General features: G+C 38.4%; 1 long non-coding RNA gene and 1 gene segment (V, D, J or C); one reads left to right on the top strand and one right to left on the bottom strand.

Annotated features, from left to right (window-relative positions):
• The first annotated feature begins 1121 nt into the window (after positions 1–1121).
• On the top strand, positions 1122–1834 carry LOC120535633. The segment is given in 2 exon segments: positions 1122–1266; positions 1423–1834. Coding segments are annotated over 2 exon segments (459 nt in total).
• A 17265-nt stretch (positions 1835–19099) lies between these two features.
• Positions 19100–23989, bottom strand: LOC120535637. Of its 7 annotated transcripts, none has more exons than XR_005634940.1 (5): positions 23951–23989; positions 22330–23872; positions 21656–22225; positions 19680–20554; positions 19100–19582 (listed from the first exon to the last, which is right to left on the bottom strand). It is a non-coding gene; the product is annotated as an uncharacterized LOC120535637 (long non-coding RNA). The 7 variants fall into 7 exon arrangements; XR_005634942.1 differs by having other exon boundaries at positions 21656–21763; positions 22121–23872; XR_005634941.1 differs by having other exon boundaries at positions 21656–21929; positions 22121–23872.
• Positions 23990–24877: the final 888 nt, after the last annotated feature.

Genomic DNA, 24877 nt, shown 5'->3' on the forward strand with positions numbered 1-24877 from the left:
ACTTTTTTTTTCACCTCTTGACTCAGGCTGAGTGGGAGAGGGTCGGGGGTTCCTTTGTATGTTATGTCCGTTAATTGTTTATAACCTGTAATTGTATCTTTATTTAATAAAATGCTGATCACAATAAAATATGTTGACAATGAGTAGAGTATAATTTTACGTAAACTTCCCTCAAGCTTCTGCTTTACTTATTGTTCAAAATATGCTATTAAAATGTTTAGCTTATCAACACTTTATTGACTTTGTTTGCATGGCTTTAGTGTAATAGCCTAAATAAGAATTTCTTTGTGTTTAACAACATATATTTTTTGGAATGGTGATTTTGATTCTTTTCACCATATTCATATATAAATCTATAAAGACTAAAGTAATACTCTAGCATATGAACATACATTGTTTATTAACACACACCTATCGCTCACAGACAAAAAAAACTTTTAATGGAATTATTTGTAATTAATTACAATATTACTTGAACTACCATGCAGCACAGAGAGAATGTCAATAAACAAGTTATTTTTTTTAAGCTTTTCCCTTTAGCTTATGAAGTTTGTTGTGACGAACTGACAAGCAGCCTGTTGTATGTCTTTTGTCTGACATTGAAAATGACACCACAAGTAGATCAGTTCCAGAAATAAACATGGCTTTATATGCACCCATCCCTAAAGATTGATGCTTATGAAAAATATGTTGATTCTGTTTCAAGCAATGTGGACAGGAACATAATATGCACATAACTTATGCAACTCAGACTCTGGCTTTACCAGGAAAATAGTGTTGATAAGGTTGCTGTTTACCAGATTAAAAACAAATTGCTAGAGTCCTTCTTAAAGTAATAAAACTTTTTTTACAAAACTACCTAGTAAAAAATTTGGTAAATGTTAAAAGGACAGATAAAAATTAACATGTGCAGAGTGTATAAATAAAATTCCTTTATTATTATTATTATTATGATTATAACATAAAAAAACTGAAAGAGCAATTTAAATTTTAAACTGTATTACAATGTATAAAATATATAAAAAAATAACATACATATGACTGTTTCTTGCTCATTCTACTTTTGTCCAGGATGGGGCAGTATAACACATAATTCAACACAACACTGAGAAGGTGGGAAATGAAACTAGTGATGAAACAGATAAGCTGCCACTAAAATTATAAAATGTGTGAAACTGATGATAGCAATTTTTTTAAAGAGACAGAAGTTTAAAAGCATGTTTCTTCAAAGGAGTCTGTGCTTATTCCTCTTTTTTGCATCTAAAGGTACAGCATTTATCAGTAAATATTTATTACGAAGCTTTATTGATTAAAATCGAAGTTATTTAATGTTGGGGTTTCTTATTATTCAAATAAATAGTTAATGGCACAACAGGTTCTTTTAACGGTAAGAAAGAATATTACTTTTAATATGAATTTCAGGCATCAATGGAAAAGATGAAGACTCAGTAACTCAGTTCCCTTCATCAGTGAGAAGCAGAGAAGGAGATGTGAGCCTACTGCATTGTAACTTCACACATTCTTCAGCTTACCAGAATGTGTTCCTTCAGTGGTACCACAAGGAAGAAGGGAAAATAAAATACATTCTTCAAACATCAACGCTGGATGGGATGAATAAAGAAGTAACTGCTGATGGTCACTTCTATGCTTTTGTGGACACAAAACTAAAAACAACCTATTTAAGAATACATGCAATAAGATTAACTGACTCTGCATTCTACTACTGTGCTCTGAGCCCCACAACAGAAAATATGCTTCTGCAGAGCAATCAAAAACCATCTCAAGCACAATAACAACATCTGTGTACCAAGGTGTCATCAGCTATTAAACATCTTAACTATCACTCAAGCATGAAGTTTTTTAGTACAGCATATTCATTTTGTGCTATTTGCAATTCAAATGTGTTTTTACAAAATAAAGACTATTGAATAATACTTATTAGCTGCTATATATGATATTCAATTGTATGCATTCAATTTTTAGCTACAATACATTTAAACATCACTATGACAAATGCAAATGTCATGGTACAACAATTTAATTGGTAGAAGCTAAGCTGCTTCACTATTCCCCAAGAGATTATGCCCACATGAATTGAAAATGTACTGTTTCTGATTCTAAGAAATCTGGTTTAATTTGTTTTAAAATATTCACATGGGGTATACTTACTGTCATGGAGTGACACCATCTATCAGACAGATATGACCAGAACCAACCATTTCTTTTTCCATTCTGGAAGAAGAATGAGAACAAACAATGTTTGAAATGAAAAGAAAATTGTGGCAATTGGATTGAACTTAAACAAGGAACAAGGAATATGTGCCAATATTCATTGAACTAAGATGAGAGATGTTTGGTACAATACTCACTCAAACTAAGAAGAAATGCGAGGCACTGTAATTGGACAATAATTGTGAATTGGAGAATTAGGGTGGAGAAAGGAGGACCTCCTATTCAATGATGGGTACAAAAAATAGATTTCATTGAGGATAAACAAGTAAATTTATAAGTCATCTACTACCAGTTGCACTACTGTAATAATATACAAGTCACGGACCCAGTGTGGTTATAGGGGACTAGAGCATATCCTTACAGCACTGGGTTCAATTAAGTAACTATTCATGAAGAGGTCACCTGTGATTGCTGAATCCAGTTATACATAATCCAACAGTAACACACAGCAATTGTGGAATTACCAAATACGCATGTCTTTGTTAATATAGGAGGCAAACCAATGCAGACACAGGAAGACTATGCAAATGTCACACAATGACAGATCAGTGCATGGCTAACCTATTTTGTCAGATTTCATTCACGATAAACAACATGTGTGTATGGAATCCACATTTTTCCAGTTTCAAAAATAAACAATTTTTACATAAACATTAAAGAACATCTTTTATGACATTCATTTAAAATCTTTAGAAAAATTAGAATATCATAAATGCACAGCAATACATAGATAATCAATACATGTTGACAAATATCATTAATAAACATATAAGCACATAGTATATATCTGCAGACTCCACATTAGCTATTTTTCTCTTTGAGTTCTGCCAGTAGATGGAGACATTTATTGTTTAATGTTAGTTAAATATATGACCTTCCTTGCAGTCTCAAAGGACTGAACTCCGTTAAAAGTAACAATAAAATTTAAACAACGATGTGCATCCACTATCTGTAAATATGAGCATCCTGAACATTTTTGTATTTTAGAAATTTAAAAGAGAGTAACTTTAACTTTACGAACCACAACTTTAAACGACCGATCGTTTCTAAAGTAATTTTATTAACGGTGAATCATTGAAAGTTCTTGAAGAAGTGCAACAGGAAACTATCAGCCTTAATTTTTGCTTTCTTTTGTTGTCATCTTCATATATATATCTTCATGTATTGTTAAGACTTGCAATCTGACGGTTATATGTATATAAATATTCACGGCTAGAGCTGTATTGCATGCATGTTGCGTCACCGACATCCGAATCTTTAAAAAAAACAAGAACTCCAGTGGCGTGTCTTATTTGACAAGGACTTACACGCAAAGGTTAACCTGAACAGGAGAATAAAAATGGACAAAAGAAAACACATTGCAAAATGCTTATTACATTTTCTTCCTTTGACAATATTTCTTGGTAAGGAACCTAATTTAGAGGAGTTAAAACGTAATTTAAAATATATGTATAAATATTTAACTATCATCGTTAAATATCAATTTTGCAATTAAAAAATTATTTATATTTATTCATTCATTATTTTAAAACAAATAATTTAGTTATCGCAGTTGGATCTGTTGGATTTATCATAGTTAAATACCAAATCATTTTAAATATCAGTTGTAAAATATTTTCTCATTCAATTAAAATACAAGTAAGTAATAAGCAATAGAAGTGGATAACTTGAACTTTTGTAATTTTTTTAGTAAGAGAGTATTTTTAAAAAATTCGGTTTAATTTCTTTATGAATTTTCATTATGTATGCTTAAACGTGTGCATTGTAGTTTTAGTTGCAATCTAATACTTCCAAAAGCAGACAACAATTTGTTCACGAAGAAGTACGTTTAAAAATTTTAAACAATGTTAAGTACGTTTAACAAGCAGGACTAATATTTTTCTTTGTTTTAGGACAATGTTCTGGAGATTCCGTGTCACAATTCTCGCATATTCAAAAAACTAAAGAGGGACATAACGTAACGCTGAACTGTACATACAATACTTCGTACGCTGGCATTGTCTATCTACAGTGGTACCAGCAATATCCCACAACAGGTCCACGGTACCTTCTTCAGACTCTTTCATCGGAAAATGGAAAAAACGCAAAAGAAGGACAATTTTCTGCAGTACTGAACCACACTGGGCGATTTACACAGTTAACAGTAGAAGAAGTGAAACTGTCAGATGCTGGTGTATACTACTGCGGTCTGACGACCACGGTGACTCAGTTCTGGTACACTAACTGAACAAAAACACAGAATAAACATGTGCTGGATTTACATACATTCATAAAGCAACTTTTCACATTAGACATTTAATGCGCATTAAAAAGTAAATGTTTATTTAAATATATGTTACCAATACATATATTTTTGAAGTTCGCTTCAAAATTTAAAATACCAACCCACCATCTAAAGATACGTTATATTAGCATAGCCTTCCAGTTCAATCAACTAAATAATTTTTTTTTTTAATTTTTTTGCTTAGCAGGTTCCACAAGAATAAGGTCAACATCACGGTTGTAGAATTGCATACAAGTTTATATTTCATATATATCATTACATTAACTCCTGCATTATAATCTAGAAATCCTAGCCTTCTGAATTTTTGCAAACATTTTCTTAAAACATTGATGAACTCAATTCAGTCCTAAAATAAAGGACATGAAATAACATATGTATAACAAATGACTTGAAATAATTACTGTCTGCTTACAAAATGTATCCTTCCCTCTCATGTGAGCCTTAGTATAAAAAAATACAAATACAAAAGGCTTTATTATTTGAAACAGAACCTTTACTTATTTTTTTATTCCGTAACAGGCTGCAGAAAGTAACAGGATAAATTCAGGTTTTTTTAAATCTGTTGGTGTCAGGCAGCTTGCTATAAATATTTAATTTATTTTTCTACATATTCAGACGTCTTTCAAAACACAAAGAACCAGCTTCAGGTGCACAGACCGATCCCAGAATGTCATTTGGCTGTGACAAGCAATAGTTCTTCACACAGTCCAATAAAGAACCATTACTTGTAAGAGATAGCTCTCTGTTCTTAAAGGTTAAATTAGCCAATAAAATTGAAGTGTACGTGATGAAGCTATGTAATTCTTATGTAGAACTTATTCCACATTATATGGTTTCATAACATCTGACAATAGTCTGAAATCAATTGATTAATTTTGGATAGATTAACATTATACTGCTCAATTATACACTGTAAAAAATGTTTTGTTGGACTAACGTAAATAAATTAGGTCACAAGCAATTTAATTGATTTCTTTCAAACTTTAAAAAGTATTTGAGTAAACTTAATTCATTTGAGTTTGTTTTAGCCTTTTTAAAAACTTGAATAAAAGCAAAAAATGTATTTAGCTCAAACCAAATTTCTATAAAAACTCAAATTAAAATTTCGTACATCATTATAATGCCAACTTAAATTCTTAATTGGACTCAACTAAATATGTTCTTCATAAGGTGTTGAATTCACCATTTGTTAGGGTGAAGTTGTTTTTAATAAAACAAACCACAATGTTTTGCTTTAAACAATGGATGCAAATTTATTTAAAAATTAGTGGTACATTTTGTACAGTGTTCAAAAATGAAATATTTCACCAGAACAAGGTTCTATTTTATAACCCTGTTCACACATTAGTGAAATTACATTCCAAAGAAATGTGAAGAGAAAGACACAAAAAGTAGAAGTAATCACATTTTCAGCACATAGTTCCCATAAAAATAATCTACTGAAAACAAACCTCATTCTTTTGAAAGAGAGCAGGCCATCTCTTCACAAAATCCACAATCCTTGGCTGTTCATTTACCACTTCTTGTCTCCTGTAGGCAAAAGTCTTTTCCATCATTTCTCAAATCACTTTCTCATTGTTTCTCTTCTTCATTTCTTGCAGTAGCAATGTCCTTTCTTTTTCAAGGCTTTCTGTGGTCTGACCACTTGGTAAAGCAGGGTAGTAGTTTGCTTCAGCCTGTCTTGGCTTCTTTATATTTTGTAATGTAAGATGACTAACGTTTTTGTTCAATCTGCACAAAGAGCATCTAAAAGAATAAGAAATATTTACAATAAATAATAGATTTAAAGTAATTAATACTTAAATGGCTCAATCACTAAATACATATTTAACCGGGACTACACGATTAAATACATAAACTCTGAGGTGTTATGTACGAGTGAAAACAAGACAAAGTGGCTTTCTTTACAGTTTTATCCAACAAACCTTGTCAAAGACATTGTTCTCATACTATTGTTCGTCCACAGTATAAGCATTAATAATACAATAAATGGTTAAAGAAAAGTCCCTTTTTAGGACTCAAGAACTATGGATCCTCAATTCAAGAATAAAACTCAATAACGAAATAACCAACTCATATAAAAATCATATAAGCCTCTTCATTACTCAATCACTGAATTAAATTGAGAAGGATCATACTCTATATAAAAGGAGACAAGTTAAACACTGTGTTTCCCAAACCTGTCTCATTTTCCAACATGCTTTTGTTAAATTTTGAAAGACAAAACCATTGTTTAATGAATATATGTATGCCAAAATGTCGTGACAATGATGTGGGCCTTCTCGACGCAATTTAATTATCATCTCAGACAACCGTAAAAATCGAACATTGCTACAAGATTTTTGTGCATTCAAGTGTTTTGTTCTGTACTCGAGGTAAGGCCCGTCAGCTACAGTTAGATGTCTGTCTAAAGTAGCAGAAGAGAAAAAAAGTTTCCGTTGGTTCTCCAATGCCTCTCTCACGAGTCGGCTCAGTTAAATGAGAATTCGCTATCACCAGTTTTATCATTATCACCCACAAAGACTGTTCAGTCACGTATATGTTGATGTATCTGAATATCAATATCTGAATCAAAAGACATTATCCCCTTGCTTATACAATAAAAAATGTTATTCGCATAAATGCAACACATGTGCCTATTAAGTTTTAACCATCATTTTTAAAATCATATCTAAGTGTTTGTAATTTAAGTGCTTTTAAAACATTCTCTGTACATACATCGTATATCTAAACCCAACAACTGATATCCCAAAATTATATTTGAAGTTACTGCTCTTATATCATGATTTTTTTCAAAATACGTATTTTTAGAACATTGATGCAAATATTATTCGTACAATGCAATAACACCACAGTGAACGCCGACATATTGTAATGGTTAACTAACAAGTCCAGCCCCAAACATTAGATTACATATTATTAAATATATGTTTCACTATAACAATGAACTTGTATATAACAAAAAATATTAAAAACTTACCGTAAAATAACTCTTCAAAGTTTGATGTCGCTACTAAAAAAAAGGTCGTATGTCTACCTGGATCTTCTGTGCTGCGAAGAGCGTGCGACTACGTGCTGACGTGGCGGGTTGTGAATGGCAGTCAGAAAGTCGCAGTTCGAATAACGCGCTAACATCAATTTCATGTGAAAATTGCGGCACTGAAGCAAGTTTGTGATGCTGAATGCACTAAAGAAAACCGCAGTGCTGCTAGCGTATCTGAAAGCGACTTCCCCAATTTGCACATGAACTTGATGTTAACACGTTATTCAAATGACTATGCGCAAGTATAACTCATACGGTAATTAAACAAAATTACACGCCAAAATCAATCCAGACCTGTTGTAACTGGTCTACAGACTTGCTGCGCTTCCCACCACAACGATGTGTGCATAATCTGATCTGTCACTCTCCCGTTATATCACACTTCCGGGAACTTTTTGACCGACCTTAGTGCATGAGAAAAGAAAAAAAATAATTTCTATCGATGTAAATATTTAATTTGGCTCAAACACGAATGGATTTAAGTCAAACCAAAGCAAAATAAAATATCAGGTGAAAAAAACTATTACTCTTCATCAGTCCAAATCAAAAAAATACTTGAAATGAACAACTGCGCTTGTTCATTTTTTAGAGTGTACAACATAACATTTGATAAATGCGATACACTGACTGAACACAAAAAGAACACCATTGCCATATCTTTCAACCATAATTTTATAAGCAGTTCCCTAATCAACTTTTTCTAAAATATGTAGAGCATTGTAACAGTTTAAACAAGAAACATTCAGCCTAAGAAAATCTAATTAAATCCATCTATACACCCTCCAACTCTGCACAAAGTCTGTCAGGGCAAATGTGGTTCGATGATCACATTGAAAATATTCATGGTTCGGATACAAAGCAACTGTAACTGTTTATTTCTGTATATATGAAATACATCTGTTCATTTATTTTTCTTGCACAGGGTTATTTTCCAAGCCCACAGCCTTGAAATATGGTGAGAAGTACCTGAGCGCCAAAAGTCAAGCTTTTGATATTTTATTTTAGCTTTACCACCTCAGGACCCAGTTAAGGTTATGTTTAGAGTTAGAGTCTGTCAACAGAGAAACAGTATCAAACAGGTTGTAATGATAATGTAATGTTTAAAACACACGCCCTTCTTGAAGATCTGGGGCCTCATGTATGACGCCGTGCGTAGAACTCGCACTATAACATGGCGTAAGCACAAAAGCCGAAATGTACTTACGCACAGAAAAATCCAGATGCAGGAATCTGTGCGTACTGTAACTTCCGCTACATGAATCCCGACCAGCGTGAAAACTAACGCTCGTGCACGCGCATTATGTAACGCCCCAAATCCTCCCAGAATTACGCCTATTTGAATATGCAAATCAATATAAATCGCCCTTAAGCGCAGCCTTTTGTGAAAAGACAATGGGAAAAGCACGGGAAAATATAAGAATTTCAGCGAATGCCAAGTGGAGGCAAAGGAAAAACATACTATTTGTTCAAATAAACCGTGGTATAATCAACAAAATGAAGTTGATCGAGTTACATAGCGTGTTGGAGAAACTTGAAAGCTCACATTCACAAAATCGCACAGTGCCGGAAATAAAAAAGAAGTCACATATCAAAGTTGCCGTGAAAAGAAGAGTTGTAAGCCCACTGTCTGAGTGTCATATGAAAGTTTATTAGGGTACAGAGAAAAAGGCACACGGTGGGGAAAAAGCACGAAATGTCAACTTCAATCTCGACATTTCCACTTTAATCACGTAGTTTATTTTGTCATTTAGTAGAACATTATAAACTTCATCTTAAAATCGTTTAATTAACCAGTTTCTCAAAATTACATCGTAATTAAAGTAGCACGTTAAATGCTTTGTTTTGTATTTGATCTTCTACTCGTATGTGATCTATGTGTGTGAATCACTACTTGCTTCTTAAACTGGCTCTCTTCCTCCAACTGGACACAGAGTCCATTACATTCGCGATATTACAGCTCTCTGAATAACTAAAATACTGAGATGTATACGTGATGTCATTTTGATGATGATAGAAGCTAAAGCACATTATTAAACATGTGTTTCATGAGCCTCGTGCTCATGACAAGCATTTATCTTTTGTCGAAATTTGTCGCTGCGTTTTTAGCTGTGTTGTTATTTTCTTTCTGTTTTATATTCAATATATATTGGCGCCCCAAGAGTCCTTGCTATTCTTTCCCCAAGTAACCGATCGCCATACAATCAGCTCTGTAATAGAAGTTAAGCCATCTGTAAGCTTAGCGCCGATTCTTCAAAACGTTCAAAACTCCCAGTGAAGAATATAGATTATTTAAATGAAGTTAAAGTTTTATGTGTATAATTTAACAAACATATTTTGCTGCATTTCACCTTAAAAATGATATCGTCATCATATGTAAATACGCGCTTTATAAAGTGGCCCAGGTTGTGAGATATTATAACTGTAGTGCAAGTTTACAGTGAGGTGATTGTACTTATAAGTACAAACCGTTCTACAAGGAGCAATTGATTGGCTGCATTTAAAGTTCTTGGGATTAAACTGTTTCTGAACCGCGAGGTCTGTACAGGAAAGGCTTTAAAACGTTTTGCCATGGCTGAGGTAGCGTGTCATTAAAGCTGTATAGCGATAATTCTCTTTCCTATCAGCTGCTGCTGTGATTCACACTCAGATACAGTGATATAAATACTCCGAGTCGTGCAGTGAGAGTAATATGGAAAAAGATGATCCGCTGTGACAACTCCTAACGGGAGGAGCTGAAAGAAGAAGAAGAAGAAGGAGAAGTGAGAAGTAACAATGCTAAAGCAGTTATGGTATTTGGAATACTATGGCTGTTCCCTGGACCATTATATTGTTACGAAGTTAATTACAATCAGATGCATTACACTAATAAACAATATGCGGTTAGTTTCTGTGTACTGTATTTATAAAGCCGCGTCATGAAAATAATGAGTAATCACACAAGAACAGTAGCATTGCTTTGACGCTGGGTGCCGCCAGTTTGCAAAACCGAGCGGAGAACTTGCGTACGACAAGGCATGAGGTACCGTGGAAAAGTGCGTGGCTTTACGCCAAGTGTAGGTTTTATACATCACGATTTGAACGTGGAAAAGTTCTTACGCAACATTTCTGTGCGTACGCACCATTTATACATGAGGCCCCTGAACTGTGAAGTTTGGGAATGCCCACATTTCACAAACCCTCCATTATACAACTTAAAATCTCTTTTCACAAATGCATAAAAATATAATAATGCACATGTTAACAGTTTCAATAAAGCTATATGACTAAACCTACCCCAGACACTATGTCCAGTCTCACTTATCATTTATTTTTTAAATACTGAGCATTATGCTGTCAGGAGGCACAGCAGGGATGTTGAGTACTGTGCTGCCATGTTGTACAGCAGGTTGTTTTTTTATGCTGCCCTTTTGTGTAAATATCTGTCTATTATAAGTGGGCATGCTCTTAACAATAATGATTATTTAATGCAATTTTACTGAGTTGTGTGGTCCTTAGTAGACCCATTCCTTGACATAAAACCCCTCAAATGTGGGAAGGGTTCTTTATATGTTAAATTGATTCTTTGGGCTTTAAAAAGGTTCCTAATAGATGCCAGGTCCTGGACATTATCTTCAATATTCTCCCTCCCTACAGCCACTCCATAGCACCACTAAGATCTGCCTCATTCTTTGCCTGTGCAGGCTTCCCACTGATCCCACCCTACACTGCTCACCTGCAGCTTCAAGGACCAATCCAAAACAAAACCCTTTCCAAAGCTTTGCTGTGGCTGCACATCAATACCAATGGATCTTAGAAGAGGGAGAAGCATTTTCAAAGTGGTGGAGCTACAGAGGTGACAGTGTTTAGTCAGTATTCCTTCTTGAATGATGCTGAAACTCCCATTGGAAGTTCTGAATCTCAGTTTCAAAACTCTATATCAGCAACTCAGAAGAGCCAAGCCATGAGTCCAATGGCACTCAGTGTTTTCCCAGTCGATCTCCTATTCATCCTAACATGTATATTGCTTGCCTGTTCGACCAAATTTACTTTATACTCTTTTCATTCGTTTGAATTATGCCTAACTTTAATCACGTTAGTTGGAGGTCATGCAATTGTGGTGGGCTTAGTTTTTTAAATACCCTTGCAGCTGTAACTGAAGTTTTTATTTTGATTAATGAAGTGCCAGCTCATACTGTGGCTAACTCAGTAATGAAGTCATTCTCAGGCTTAAGAAATGTATTAGTGCTGTAACAGTATTAAGTTTAAACTAAATCATGTTACCTTTTTAAATGTCCACAAGAATTTGATAATACATTGAGGACACATTCTGAAGGCGCACATCTGTCTTTGTAAATAAATATGACTTGGTGTTTGTTTGTATGGTTTTGTGTATATTTGCTTGTTCCTTCCGGCTGTGGTATAGAGCAGCGGTTCCCAAACTGTACGCATCGCGGTCCCTGAAATTTAATTTATCTGTGCAAAACCCTTTCTGACAAGCCTGTTGTGAGCAAAAACCAATGAAACTGTTTAAATACAATAATACGTGGATTCCCAAATTTAGTGTGGTGTGAAATTTCGTCATCTGAATAAATATAACCCTATTATTCGAATCAGTATTTGGTTCATTTAACGCTACCATAATTCCGTTTCGCCGAAGTCAACTTCTACGTCTTCACTGTTTGAGCTTTTGGTCACTAGATGAAAGCACAACGCCGACACTATTTAGTCTTCGGTAACTCTGCCTCACAGAAACCGCTCGCATTTGTTGTTATACGTGCACTGCAGCTGTATCGCAGCGTAGTCACTAGAGGGCTGTTCCACGAAGCGAGCTAACCTCAAAATCCAGTCTTATTTCGATAATCCCGGCTTAATTTCTCGAAATTCGGTTCCACGAACGAGGCTAACCTGAAGCTCCGCTTAATTACTATGCCAACATATGCTCTTGGACAAGCCTGCTCCGTGGCAGGTTAGTTGTGACGCTTAGCTTAGCTTGATGAATATGATTGGACAAGCCATGTGATATCACAGCACGACATTCTGCATGGAGCTGGGATTATTCTGCTGCTGTTCACTCCTCTTTCGCACACATCGACCCTCCAATATAAAATTATTACAGATTACATGCAGGCGATTCTAATTACTTAGAAAGTATAAAATGACAAGGAGTGCATTGAAGGCTTTTACATGAATAACCATGGCGTGCCCATTTATTCATAATCCAATTGATGAGGGAGCGAGGCTCATTCGTAGAGCTTTAAGGCAACAGGTTCCACAATTACTTCGGCCCAGGATAGATCCGTTGCATTTTATGGATGATTATTTATACGAAGGCTATAGATTTAGTAGACACAGTATTGCATATTTGTGTCAGTTATTGAACCTTACATTTCTAAAACACACGTCGCTCTAAAGCCCTTACGGTTGCACAGTCTTTGTGTATCGCTTTGCGTTATTTTGCCAGTGGCTCATTTCTGTACAGTGTGGGGGATGCTGAACATTTAAGCAAAGCTACAGTGTGCCGTGAAATCAGGAAGGTTTGCGTTGCATTAAAGTCCTTTTAAATATATTCATTACCTTCCTGGCCACCGAGGAATTCTTGCCATTAAGGAAACTTTCTTTGGAATTAATGGTGCTTAATCTTTAAACATCTACTCATTTACAGCACATAAATCATTACCTGATAAGTAACTGAATTTAATTTGTCAGGCTTTCCTAACGCCATTGGAGCCATTGACTGTGCACACGGAGGATAAAGGCTCCAGCAGGTCCAACAGAGCCTGATTACATAAACCGCAAATCATATCACAGTATTAATGTACAGGTAAGTACTGATAATATCTCACATTTATATACAAGAGGTGAAAGTGTACTCGTCCAACATTAGCAATGTATGTCATTACCATTTCCTAAAATGTTTCAGATGGTATGCACTGCTGAACATCTAATTTCAAACATTGTGGCAAAATGGCCAGGATCAGTACATGATGCCAGAATTTTTCGCGAGTCTTCACTGGCTCAAAGCCTCAGACAAGGCAAGTCAACTAATATTCACAAATATACTATAGTTTATTATACTACAGTCTAATATGTCTACTTTCCATTATAGGAATTTTTCCTGGTGTGCTGCTTGGTGACAGAGGATACCCATGTCTACCATTTCTTCTCACACCATAATACAGATCCTGCAACACAAGCAGAAAGACATTTCAACCATGCCCATTGTAAGACAAGGGCACGCATTGAAATGACATTTGGACAGTTAACATCCAGGTTTAACTGCCTGCGGCATCTCAGAGTTACACCAGAGCGTGTGACATTGTAGTAGTCTGTGCAGTTTTGCATAATGTGGCAATACTGCAGCAGGAGCGTATGCCAATAATGACGCATTCTTCACTTGCTGCCAGGACCTTTTCATTCCACTCATGTTGCTCCTGAAACCAAGCGTTATTAATAATTACAATTATATATCACTTTTTATCCAAGATGAACCCATATAATTAACATGCTCTCTTGTTTATCAATGTGTTAAAATAACCTTAAAGTACCTTACAATTGGTAAAAAAATGCATATGTGAAAGGAAATTTTAATGACTATACATTTTGAAGGCTTGAAACTGTTCTCATTTAGTTGTTAAATAGTTTGACATCCTTAACACAATAGTTACTAAAATCAAGTTCTTACGCATTTAACTTGTCAGCTATTTTCTGCCATGCAGCCTCACTAGCTTTGATAATACAGCTCGTGTTCCCCTTTCTAGTTATTATAGCTTTGTAGTCCTCATAAGCTTGTAATAATAATTCTTGCTCCGCCTGCGAAAAAAAACGCAGCTCTTTCCTTACTTTCTATTCTTACTTATCCAGCATCGATTAACAAGGCTGCCTTTTATATCGCGTGGACGCGCACGAGCCTCGCTTATCAAGCTTGGCTTGAATTAGCGGAGATTAAATACACCTGAATTTTGTTCGTGGAACTCAATGAGCCTGAAGTGAACTGTTAGGCTAACTCAAGCGAGGCTATTACAAATAATCCTCGATTTTATAAGCTCGCTTCGTGGAACAGCCCCTAGATCTAAGCACAAAGCCGAAACCATTTTGTCTTCGGTAACTGCGTCACATACAGGCCGAAGACAGGATTTAGTTTCGGGGCGGAATTTATCAATTTATGTACATGCACAATTTTTTTCATTTTATGCATAATTTCTTCCAATTCTTTAACTTTTATTCAGATTTCGGGGCGGTTTAGACCCGAACTCCCCCCCTTACACCTCTCCATCCCTTTCAACAAGGTGCGGGTGGTACGCAACGCAACTCACTTAACCTCAGGTGCTACTTGACGTCCAAAAGTCTGGGAGCCCCTGGTATAGAGGATCCGCGGCTCCGAAAGAATGGCCGGATTTTTAACTAATCCATTGGCTATGTCTTTGAGGGCACGCTCACGCAGCTGCTGTGAGGTAGTTGTGGCGAGTCGCACCTGCACTTGAGGATACGATCTTTCTCGATTGCTTCATCGGCTTCCTGTGAGGAGTGATTGAGACGTACGGTATGAACAAAGAAGGGAAATAAAAGGATGAAGGCTTGTAGAACGAGAGTGCGGCAATGGGGCAGTGAACGACGATGAGCTAGATGGCTGGAAAGAGAAGTCAGCGCAAGGGATTGGTACTCGAGAGACTGATCGTATCCATTTATTGTGTGTGGAGTGGGTACGATCAAGGTGGTGTCTTCTCCTGCAATTCGAGGGACAACTGCGTGTGCGAGAAGGAGGACGGGAGGACAACCAATCCCGAGCGGTCTGGCATACGCCGACGGGGGTCGATAGTAAGATTTTATCCACCTCGGGCTGCCTGAAAGATAAGAATGAGCAAAGTTAATTCTGGCAAGGAAAAAAGAAACTTTGCATTCTGCTGACGTTTACATTTGTCCAAGTATACCTGCCCTTTGCTTTGGTTGTAATTTCATCACTTATGCTTGATAGCATATGTCAAGTAGCGTGATTTGTTGATTCAGCAGTACGATATGCAGTATTATCGCCTGTGCACTTGTTTCCGTTTGACTCATTTTTAGTGGCAGCTGCATTTTGCCGCCATTAATAGTCATACCAGTTTCTCCCTTCTCCACATGGAGTGGACGCGTATTGCAGCTGAGGGGACGAGAAGATGTTTCTAAAGTTGTTTTGAGAATAGATTTTTGCCACCAAACATTACAGTTGTTATGTTGGCAAAATTAAAATGCATTTACTCTGCTGAATGTTTTCAATACTGTTTGTCTCTCTGATTGTTTAAATAGTAGAAAATGTAATTTTTGTGCTGCTTCTGATTAAGGTCATTTGTGATCTTTTATGCATCCTCTTATGTGTTCAGTATTTATTGGCCATAATGTTACAAGGCCTAAGCAATTCTAGCTGGTAATAATATACTGCATTGTGACAGCAATTACATGTGGAAGAAATGTACCAAAAATGTTAGCCAGCTACCTCAAGTCCTAAAATATTTAGGACTAAGTGTAATCAATTTTTGTTTAATGTTGGCTAATTCACTCGGTTGTTTGCCTGGAGTGGAATATAACAGGCATGACACTTTGTGTAAGACCAGTTCAGTCCATGTGAGCAAATGTCTTTATAGCTTTCAGCTAGGAAAAACTCAAGTTAGGCATAATTGTTATATTTTATGAGAATTTGTTTTTGTACGAAATTTTGGTTAGATTGGTAATTCCCAATGTGGAGTGTACACCCCACTGAGGGGCAGTTTGATTTTTTTAGGGGGGCAATTCGAGAATTTAGGTATGTTAAACAATTTATAAAATGAAAAAAATTCACTGTTAAATTATAAAAATAAAAATTGTTTATTTTTTTCTTTTTGTTACAGAGACATTTATATATTTATATAAACATAGAAGGGATGGCGAAGAACGCTTTAATTTATGATTTTACAACTGGCTTGGGTTTTTCTACTTAGAAATCATTTTTACCATTAAAATAATATGAATTATAGCAATGACTATAACATTTTTCAATATAACAAAGAAATATATAGGGTGGTCCAGATCTAATTATGCAATTTTCATTATGCTATAACTTATTAGATAGATACTTTATTAATCCCAAGGGGAAATTCATATAATCCAGCAGCAGCATACTGATAAAAAAAACAATATTAAATTAAAGAGTAATAAAAATGCAGGTAAAAACAGACAATAATTTTGAATAATGTTAACGTTTACCACCCCGGGTGGAATTGAAGAGTCGCATAGTGTGGGGGAGGAACGATCTCCTCAGTCTGTCAGTGGAGCAGGACAGTGACAAAAGTCTGTCACTGAAGCTACTACTCTGCTTGGAGAGGACACTGTTCAGTGGATGCAGTGGATTCTCCATGATTGACAGGAGCCTGCTCAGCACCCGTCACTCTGCCACGGATGTCAACCTGTCCAGCTTCATTCCTACAATATAGATAAAGTCATACACAGAGCTGCAGGAAAGGCTGCCACTTGTGACAGTGACAGAGTCATGACGTTTATTACATAGAAAATCACCTGAAAAATCCAGGACCACCGAGAAGTGTGAGAACTGACGACATGAAGAATTGTCTTCGCTCCAAACTGGAATTGCCCCTGCATAAATCAGTCATCCAGACAATCTGGATCTGCATAATTAGATCTGGACCACCCTGTATAAATGATTTCGAATTAGAAAAACCAAATTCTAAATATATTGAACTAGGTACTAAAATCAGTTATCAAATGTATAAATGTGATCAAATGTAATGTCAAATGTGAACGTCTCTTCAAGCAATTTTGTGAAGATAAAAATACTGACCATGTGAGATTTTTAATTCACACTGAGGTATGGTGGATTTCTAATGGGGAACTGCTTGAAAAGATTCATGAAACTGTTTGATGTTCTTAGTGACTTTTTAAGTGACAAGTCTGAAATGAAGCACCTGCTAACCATTGATGGTAAAGAATTTGTGAGTTATTTAGCAGATATCTTTAAAACATTGGATATGTTGAATAAACAACTTTAAGGAACAAATGAAACTCTTGTTGATGCAAAGGCAAAGATATTTGGCTTCATTACATTTATAGAGTTATGTCAAAAACATATTGCTGACAAAAATTTTGACCAGTTTCATTGGTTAAAAAAAATGTGAGGTGACTGATGCTGCTATACTTGTCATTGTGGATCACCTGCAAATATTGGCCTCTGATTTGAAAGAAAGAGTTTTTCCAACATAGGTGATGCAGCCATTGGTAGTGGATCTGTCTGATCTTTCAATACAGTACCAAGAAAAACTCTCGTAAATGCAAAATAATGAGTCAGTTAAAGCTTTATTCAATATAAAAGGAATGATGGCCTGGCTTTGTGATGAGACAGAAACTCATTACCCAAATTCAACTAACTTTGCGATAAAACTTGTTACTGTTCCCATCTTCATATTTAGCTGAATGTGGCTTTAGTGCTGTAAATGATTTGGTGCTGAAAAAATGAAATCAACAGGATATCACTAAACAAGGATACTTGAGATTGAAGTTAACTTAATTGGTACCTAATATAAAATCCCTCTGCAGCAGGCATGTGTGGTAATGCGCGGATCGCGTCTTACCAAATGTAAGTATGTAGCAGCATTTATATCACTATAAGAAAGTGCACCTACCGTTGGTGTGTTCAGGGCGCTGTCGCGGGAACGCGGGGCCGTCTAGCGGGTGAGCACTGTGAGGCGCGGGGTGTTGGACACACGTGGGGCCGGTATAATGGCCAGTACGGGCTCCGCCGCATGTGTTCATTTTTACACTCCGGTGTCCTCGCAGCCTGCCTAGTGCAGGCGGTTTAAAGTGCGGCGCGCCTAAAAGAGAAAGCCGGCATTTGATTGATTGAGTCCGAGATGGGGATCCCATAATGTTAGAGAAATGATTTTACTTACTGGCGAGTCAACGTGCTTGAGCTCAGCATAGCCATTGGCTGTACCGGAGGGCTTATACACACGCGCGACCCGCAAGAGTTTGGTTTTAAATACATAGTTGCTCGGGGCGTGTGGCGTGAATGCGCCACCGTCTACCGGGATAGGTGCATGAGGTAGACATGTTGGCAGATTGGCTGGACAATCTTGCCGGTTATATTTAATGTGTTACCGGCCAACAGGGGTCGTCAGTGGACCTAAGAGCGAGGTAGGAATAAGCACTGCTGAGCTATTTGTAGGAGCAGTTGTAATTTTGGCGGCTTTTGCATATATTCTTTTGTATATAGAGTTATATATCTCCTAGTGATTATTTTTGGTGGAGGTATATATACTTATTTGGTGCTGGGATAGTTTTTGATTTTGGGTTTGGTGCAATTGTTTTATTTTTGTATATACACCCACTTGTTTTTGTGCATTTTTCTTTCCTTCTGGAGGAACGTCTTGAACTCGGGATAAGAGAAGACAACCTTCATTATTGGAACGTGTGTGTAATTTTTTTAGGAGTGCACTGTTTTTGTAAATACACCATATTTTTCCTTTTTGTAGTGTCAGGGTTAAAGGACTGTGTCTCAAAGCCCACCTGACACTACTGCATTTTTTTGTGTACAGCACTCTTGTAAATAAACTTGCACCATTCACCCTTCAATTTGTGTCTGTGCCTCTTCTCTCCATTGATCCCGTTCGGTTCATGAACTATCAGATGTCCAGAGTGTAGGCTTGGGCCACTTCCCACTACACGGAATATCACAGTTTGGTGGCAGCGGTGGGATAGATCAAGTTGGAGAGAGAGAGAACATTTTTTTTTGAGCACAGACAAAGACTGTGGATACAGTATGGCTCCAAAGAAAGAGGCTGGAGTGGAAACTCCGGGTTGGGGACATGGAGTTGACTCCAGTACAGCTCAGGTTACAGAGGATACCACCAGCACCGGTGACATCAGAGTTGTGGAAACACTCTTGCGTCAGTTCATCGCTGTCCAGGAGGACAAAGATCGGCGGTTGGAACATTGTTTCAAGATCCTCCAACACCATTTCACCCAGCTCCAGGAACAAGTGGATCTGGTACAGCAGTCGCGGTCACAAGTCTCAGAAGAACCTGCATAGAGAACCAGAGGTGCACAAGTGAAAATCATGGATTATCCTCGCCTGATGCCGTTTGCCGAGCCTGAGGACATAGAGCACTATTTAACAACCTTTGAAAGGATGGCGACAGTATGTGGTTGGCCAAAGTCGGAATGGGCAGTCCGTTTGGTACCCTTGCTGACAGGGAGAGCCAGAGCAGCATTTTTGGCCATGCCAGCGGAGGAGTCTTTGAGGTATGACAGCCTTAAAGGGGCCATCCTAGAAAAATTTGAAATTAGCACAGAAACTTATAGAATTAGATTTTGCTCTGTAGAGTGGGAACATGGACAGTCTCCGAAGGAGCTGCTGGCACTCCTAAAAGAACTATGTACAAAATGGTTACAACCTGATAAACACACTGTGGATCAAATAGTTGACTATTGTATTAGAACAACTTTTACAGGTGTTCGATGGCAGACTGTGGACCGGGGTGGAGGAACATTGACCTAAAACCTCCAAGGAAGCTGCAGACCTTGCAGAGGTGTTTTTGGCCGCTCATCGTCCAAAGAATCTGTGAAGAGAAGACAAAGTCAGCATGAAACCTAGACCGATGGAACAGCGGAAAGGTATGTCTCGGGTTGATACGGGTCGTGGTCTAGTTAGTGTAGTCCACCTACCTGAGAGAAGAGTTTATAGGGAAGGAGTGATTTGCTACGGTTGTAACCAGAAAGGCCACATTCATAGGAGTTGCCCCAAGAAGAGAGAGACAAAGCTTTGTTTTGAACCTTGTCCCCTGCCCATAAAGAAGACTCCTTTAGTAAATAGGGAGAAGATGGTGAGGGTTACTATAGCAGGACGACAGCACAAAGCACTGATAGATACCGGAAGCACCCAGTCTTTGGTGAGACGAGAGTGTCTGGAGGGCCAAGTGGTTGAGTCGGGGCAGAGCGTAGTTCTGAGGTGTGTTCACGGTGAAGAGGTCACCTATCCTCTGGTAAGGATAAACCTGGAGATAAAAGGTGTAGGTTACGATTTGCCAATGGGAATCGTTGATAACATGCCATACCCAGTACTTTTAGGGTTGGACGTGCCAGGTATAGAAGACTTGCTACAGAGTGCTCTGCAGGCAGAGGCACTTGTGGTTACACGGGTTCAAGCAGCCAAGCAGAAGGAGAGATCCCATGACAATTGGGATGGGCTGCCCTTTTCAATAACTGAGAGCCCGCGCATGTACCATAAAGCCCGGAGTCAGAGGAGGCAAGAGAAGCTCTGGGGCATTCCCCAGAAGGCTGGTAACTTTGTACCTCCTACTGTTCTTCCAGGTGATGCCTTTGACATCCCGAGTGATGTGGCCACCACTCAGCGTGATGACCCGAGCTTGCGTATTTGTTTTGACAAGGCTGCGAGGGGACTCCAGGCTAAAACAGGAGAAAAGTTTGTCATTGAGCATGACATACTTTACCACCAAGATGAGAGTGGACAGAGACTGGTGTTGCCGAAGAATCTGAGAGAGCGAGTGCTTTTTTTTAGTCATAGCAGCCCTTGGTCTGGACATATGGGGCAAGTAAAGACATCAGAACGGCTTGCTAGACATTTTTATTGGCCGGGTTGGACAAAAGATGTGGCAAAATACATTAAAGAACGTGCCGAGTGCCAAAGTAGGACCTGTAAAAATGGGAGATAAGGTGCCCTTAATACCACTGCCAGTTGTTGAAGAGCCATTCTCCAGGATTGCAGTCGATCTGGTCGGGCCTTTAGAGCGGAGCCGCACTGGTTATAAATACATTTTAGTAGTGTGTGATTATGCGACACGGTTCCTGAAGCCTTTCTCCTCAAGAAGACCAATGCCAGTAGTATAGCTAGGACGCTTATACAGCTATTCTCCAGGGTAGGGATTCCCAGAGAGCTTCTGACTGATCAGGGGTCCAATCTGACTTCCAAACTGATGAAACAAGTAAATAGTTTGTTAGGAATCAGGGGATTAAGGACCACACCCTATCATCCGCAGACTGACGGGCTTGTAGAAAGATACAATGCTACATTGAAGTAGATGTTGCGCAAGTTTGTGAATGAGACTGGGTCTGATTGGGACCAATGGTTACCTTACCTGCTTTTCGCATATCGAGAGGTTCCGCAGTCATCAACAGGATTCTCCCCATTTGAACTGCTATATGGTCGATACGTTCGCGGTCCACTCAGTGTTCTAAGAGAGACTCTAGAAGGAGATAAAGACAGAGCAGAATCGAAGAATGTGCTAACATTTGTGCTCAACTTACAGGAAAAATTTGCTTACCTATCCCAGATGGTGAGAGAAAATATGGAGAAGGCACAAACCAAACAGAAGTCGTGGTATGACAAAGCCGCAAGAGAACGTAACCTCGCTGTGGGACAAAAGGTACTTTTACTGCTGCCTACTACTGAGAGCAGCTTACTAGCTAAGTGGCAGGGGCCTTATACGATGACAGCACAGAAAGGTCCAGTCACTTATGAGATTGAGATGCCTGACCATCCACGGAAGCCAAAACAGATATTTCATATCAATATGTTAAAGGCTTGGCATGAGAATACTAACCCTTCATTCCAGTTTCTCATTCGAAGTGTCTTGGAGGAGAATGAGGCAGAGGAACAGTATTTGCCATCCAAACCAGATGCTGTACTGTTGCCCTCATTGGAACACCTGAGTGACAGACAAAGACAGGATATCCAACAGATCATTCCAGAGGGTTTGTTTGGAGCTCTGCCTGGTAAGACTGAGCTCATTCAACATAATACAAGACTTACCTCCCCAGGTCCAGTGAGAACTGCATATTTCCGCATCCTGGCACGTTTGCAGGAGGTTTTCAAGGAGGAACTGGAGCAAATGAAACAACTTAGAATAGTTGAACCATCGGTGAGTGAATGGTGTAGTCCCGTGGTACTCGTCCCAAAGAAAAATGGACAAATGCGATTTTGCGTAGACTATTCAAAAGTTAATGCAATATCTGCTTTTGATGCCTACCCCATGCCAAGGGTAGATGAATTATTGGAGCAGTTGGGTCCTGCTAAATTTTTAACAACTATTGATTTATGTAAAGGTTATTGGCAGATACCACTGACAGAAGAGTCAAAGCCACTTACCGCATTTCGAGCGCCTGGAGGCCTATACCAGTTCACCGTAATGCCATTTGGTTTATATGGGGCAGCTGCCAATTTCCAACGCCTGATGAACAAAGTGCTGCAAGGAGCAGAAGGCTACGCTAGAGCATATATTGATGATGTGGTAGTGTTTAGTCAATCATGGGAAGACCACTTAAAGCACCTTGCTGAAGTTTTCGACCGTCTAAAAGATGCTGGTTTGGTGATAAACCCAGAAAAAACAGTTTTGTGCAAGGACGAGGTGCAATACCTGGGTTACACCATAGGGGGTGGTATTATCCGTCCTCAGGTTGACAAAGTGGCTGCCATCCAGAATCGTCTGCAGCCAGCAACAAAAAGACAGGTCCGTTCCTTTCTGGGACTAGTGGGGTGGTACCGTCTGTTCATTCCTAACTTTTCAAGTATTGCAGCACCCCTATCTGACCTCCTGAAAAACCAATCCCCTAGAAACATCAAATGGACAGAGACATGTCAACATGCTTTTAATACATTGAAAAACGTTTTCTGTGAAAATTTATTACTGCACTGCCCTGACTTTTCCAAACCTTTTATTTTACAGGTCGACGCCTCAGGGGAAGGTTTGGGCGCCGCTTTAATGCAGGGGGAAGGAGAAGAAAGGAGACCTATTTTGTTTATCAGTCGAAAGCTGTTTGATAGAGAAAAGAAGCAGTGTTGAAAAAGGAGAGACTAGCTATTAAATGGGCAATAGATAGTTTAAAATATTACCTTTTGTCAACAGAGTTTGTAGTTGAGTGACCATAGGGCTTTGCAATGGATGCAACGAATGAGACATTCAAACGCATGCGTGGCCCGTTGGTATTTGTCGCTCCAGCCTTATAAATTTCAGGTACGCTATGTGTTGGGAAAGAAAAATCTCGTGGCGGATTATTTGTCCCGACCTTGCGACCTGTAATCTTAAGGGGGAGGGTGTGTGGTAATGCACGGGTCGCGTCTTACCAAATTTAAGTATGTAGCAGCATTTATATCGCTATAAGAAAGTGCACTTACCGTTGGTGTGTTCAGGGCGCTGTTGCGGGAACGTCTAGCGGGTGAGCGCTGTGAGGCGCGGTGTGTTGGACACACGTGGGGCCGGTATAATGGCCAGTACGGGCTCCGCCGCATGTGTTCATTTTTACACTCCGGTGACCTCGCAGCATGCCTAGTGCAGGCGGTTTAAAGTGCGGCGCGCCTAAAAGAGAAAACCGGCATTTGATTGATTGAGTCAGAGATGGGGATCCCATAATGTTAGAGAAATGATTTTACTTACTGGCGAGTCAACCACGGTCGTGCTTGAGCTCAGCATAGCTGTTGGCTGTACCGGAGGGTAGTGATGGGCCGCTCGATACTCAGGTTTCGACACTGTGTCGAGCTATCGAAGCACTGGAGATCGAAGCACCGCTTCGAGGCTTGCTTCAAATGCGCCCGTCACGTGATTTTGAGCACGCTAGCGTAATGACGTCATTGATATCCGCGCAGTCAGCAGTCGATTTGGTCAGTAACTAGTCTGCTGAAGTGCTTTGGCTGAAAGCGTAAAAGCGGTTGTCTGTGCTATATTGATAAAATACGCTAACCCGAGTTCAAATCCTAGTTGGGGCTCGCATATGTTGAAATGAGGATTTTGTATAAAACAGTTAAGTAGTACTTGTTTGAAAGTTAACAAATATATTTTGGAGACATTATGAACGATTTACATGGGGCACCTTTTTCCTCGGTGTGGAATTGTGTCCACCAAGAATCTGTAACAAATCGATGAGCATATTTTGCGTAAGGTAGCACGTATTGTAACAATCCAGAATCTATTCTACCCCATGTCGATCATATCACAGAGGCTAAGAAATGCTTCACTAAAGCCGACGTGGTCATTACACCAGTATATGCGCAAGACATTCCTCATTAAACGTTTTTACTATTCAGTGATTCCCAGATCTGTTGCTGATTTGTATTATTGATTTCCAAAAAGCAATGTGAGTAAAAGCGTGTTCTGCATAACTAATCACAACTGTCTTTAAAACAGAATCAGCGCCATCAACAGTGTCTTCTGCAATTTTAGGAAAGCCTCGGGATTTCTGCGTTAATGAGACAAAAAAGTTGTAAAGAAACTTTGCAAATTCATCCAAAGGTGAACGTAAAGATCACTCAAGTACTGAGAAGAAGGAGCAGCTGGATAAGCACATCTGGAGCCAAACTTTCAAAA

The sequence above is a fragment of the Polypterus senegalus genome, chromosome 9 (genome assembly GCF_016835505.1).
Source record: "Polypterus senegalus isolate Bchr_013 chromosome 9, ASM1683550v1, whole genome shotgun sequence".
NCBI classification, from domain to species: domain Eukaryota; kingdom Metazoa; phylum Chordata; class Cladistia; order Polypteriformes; family Polypteridae; genus Polypterus; species Polypterus senegalus.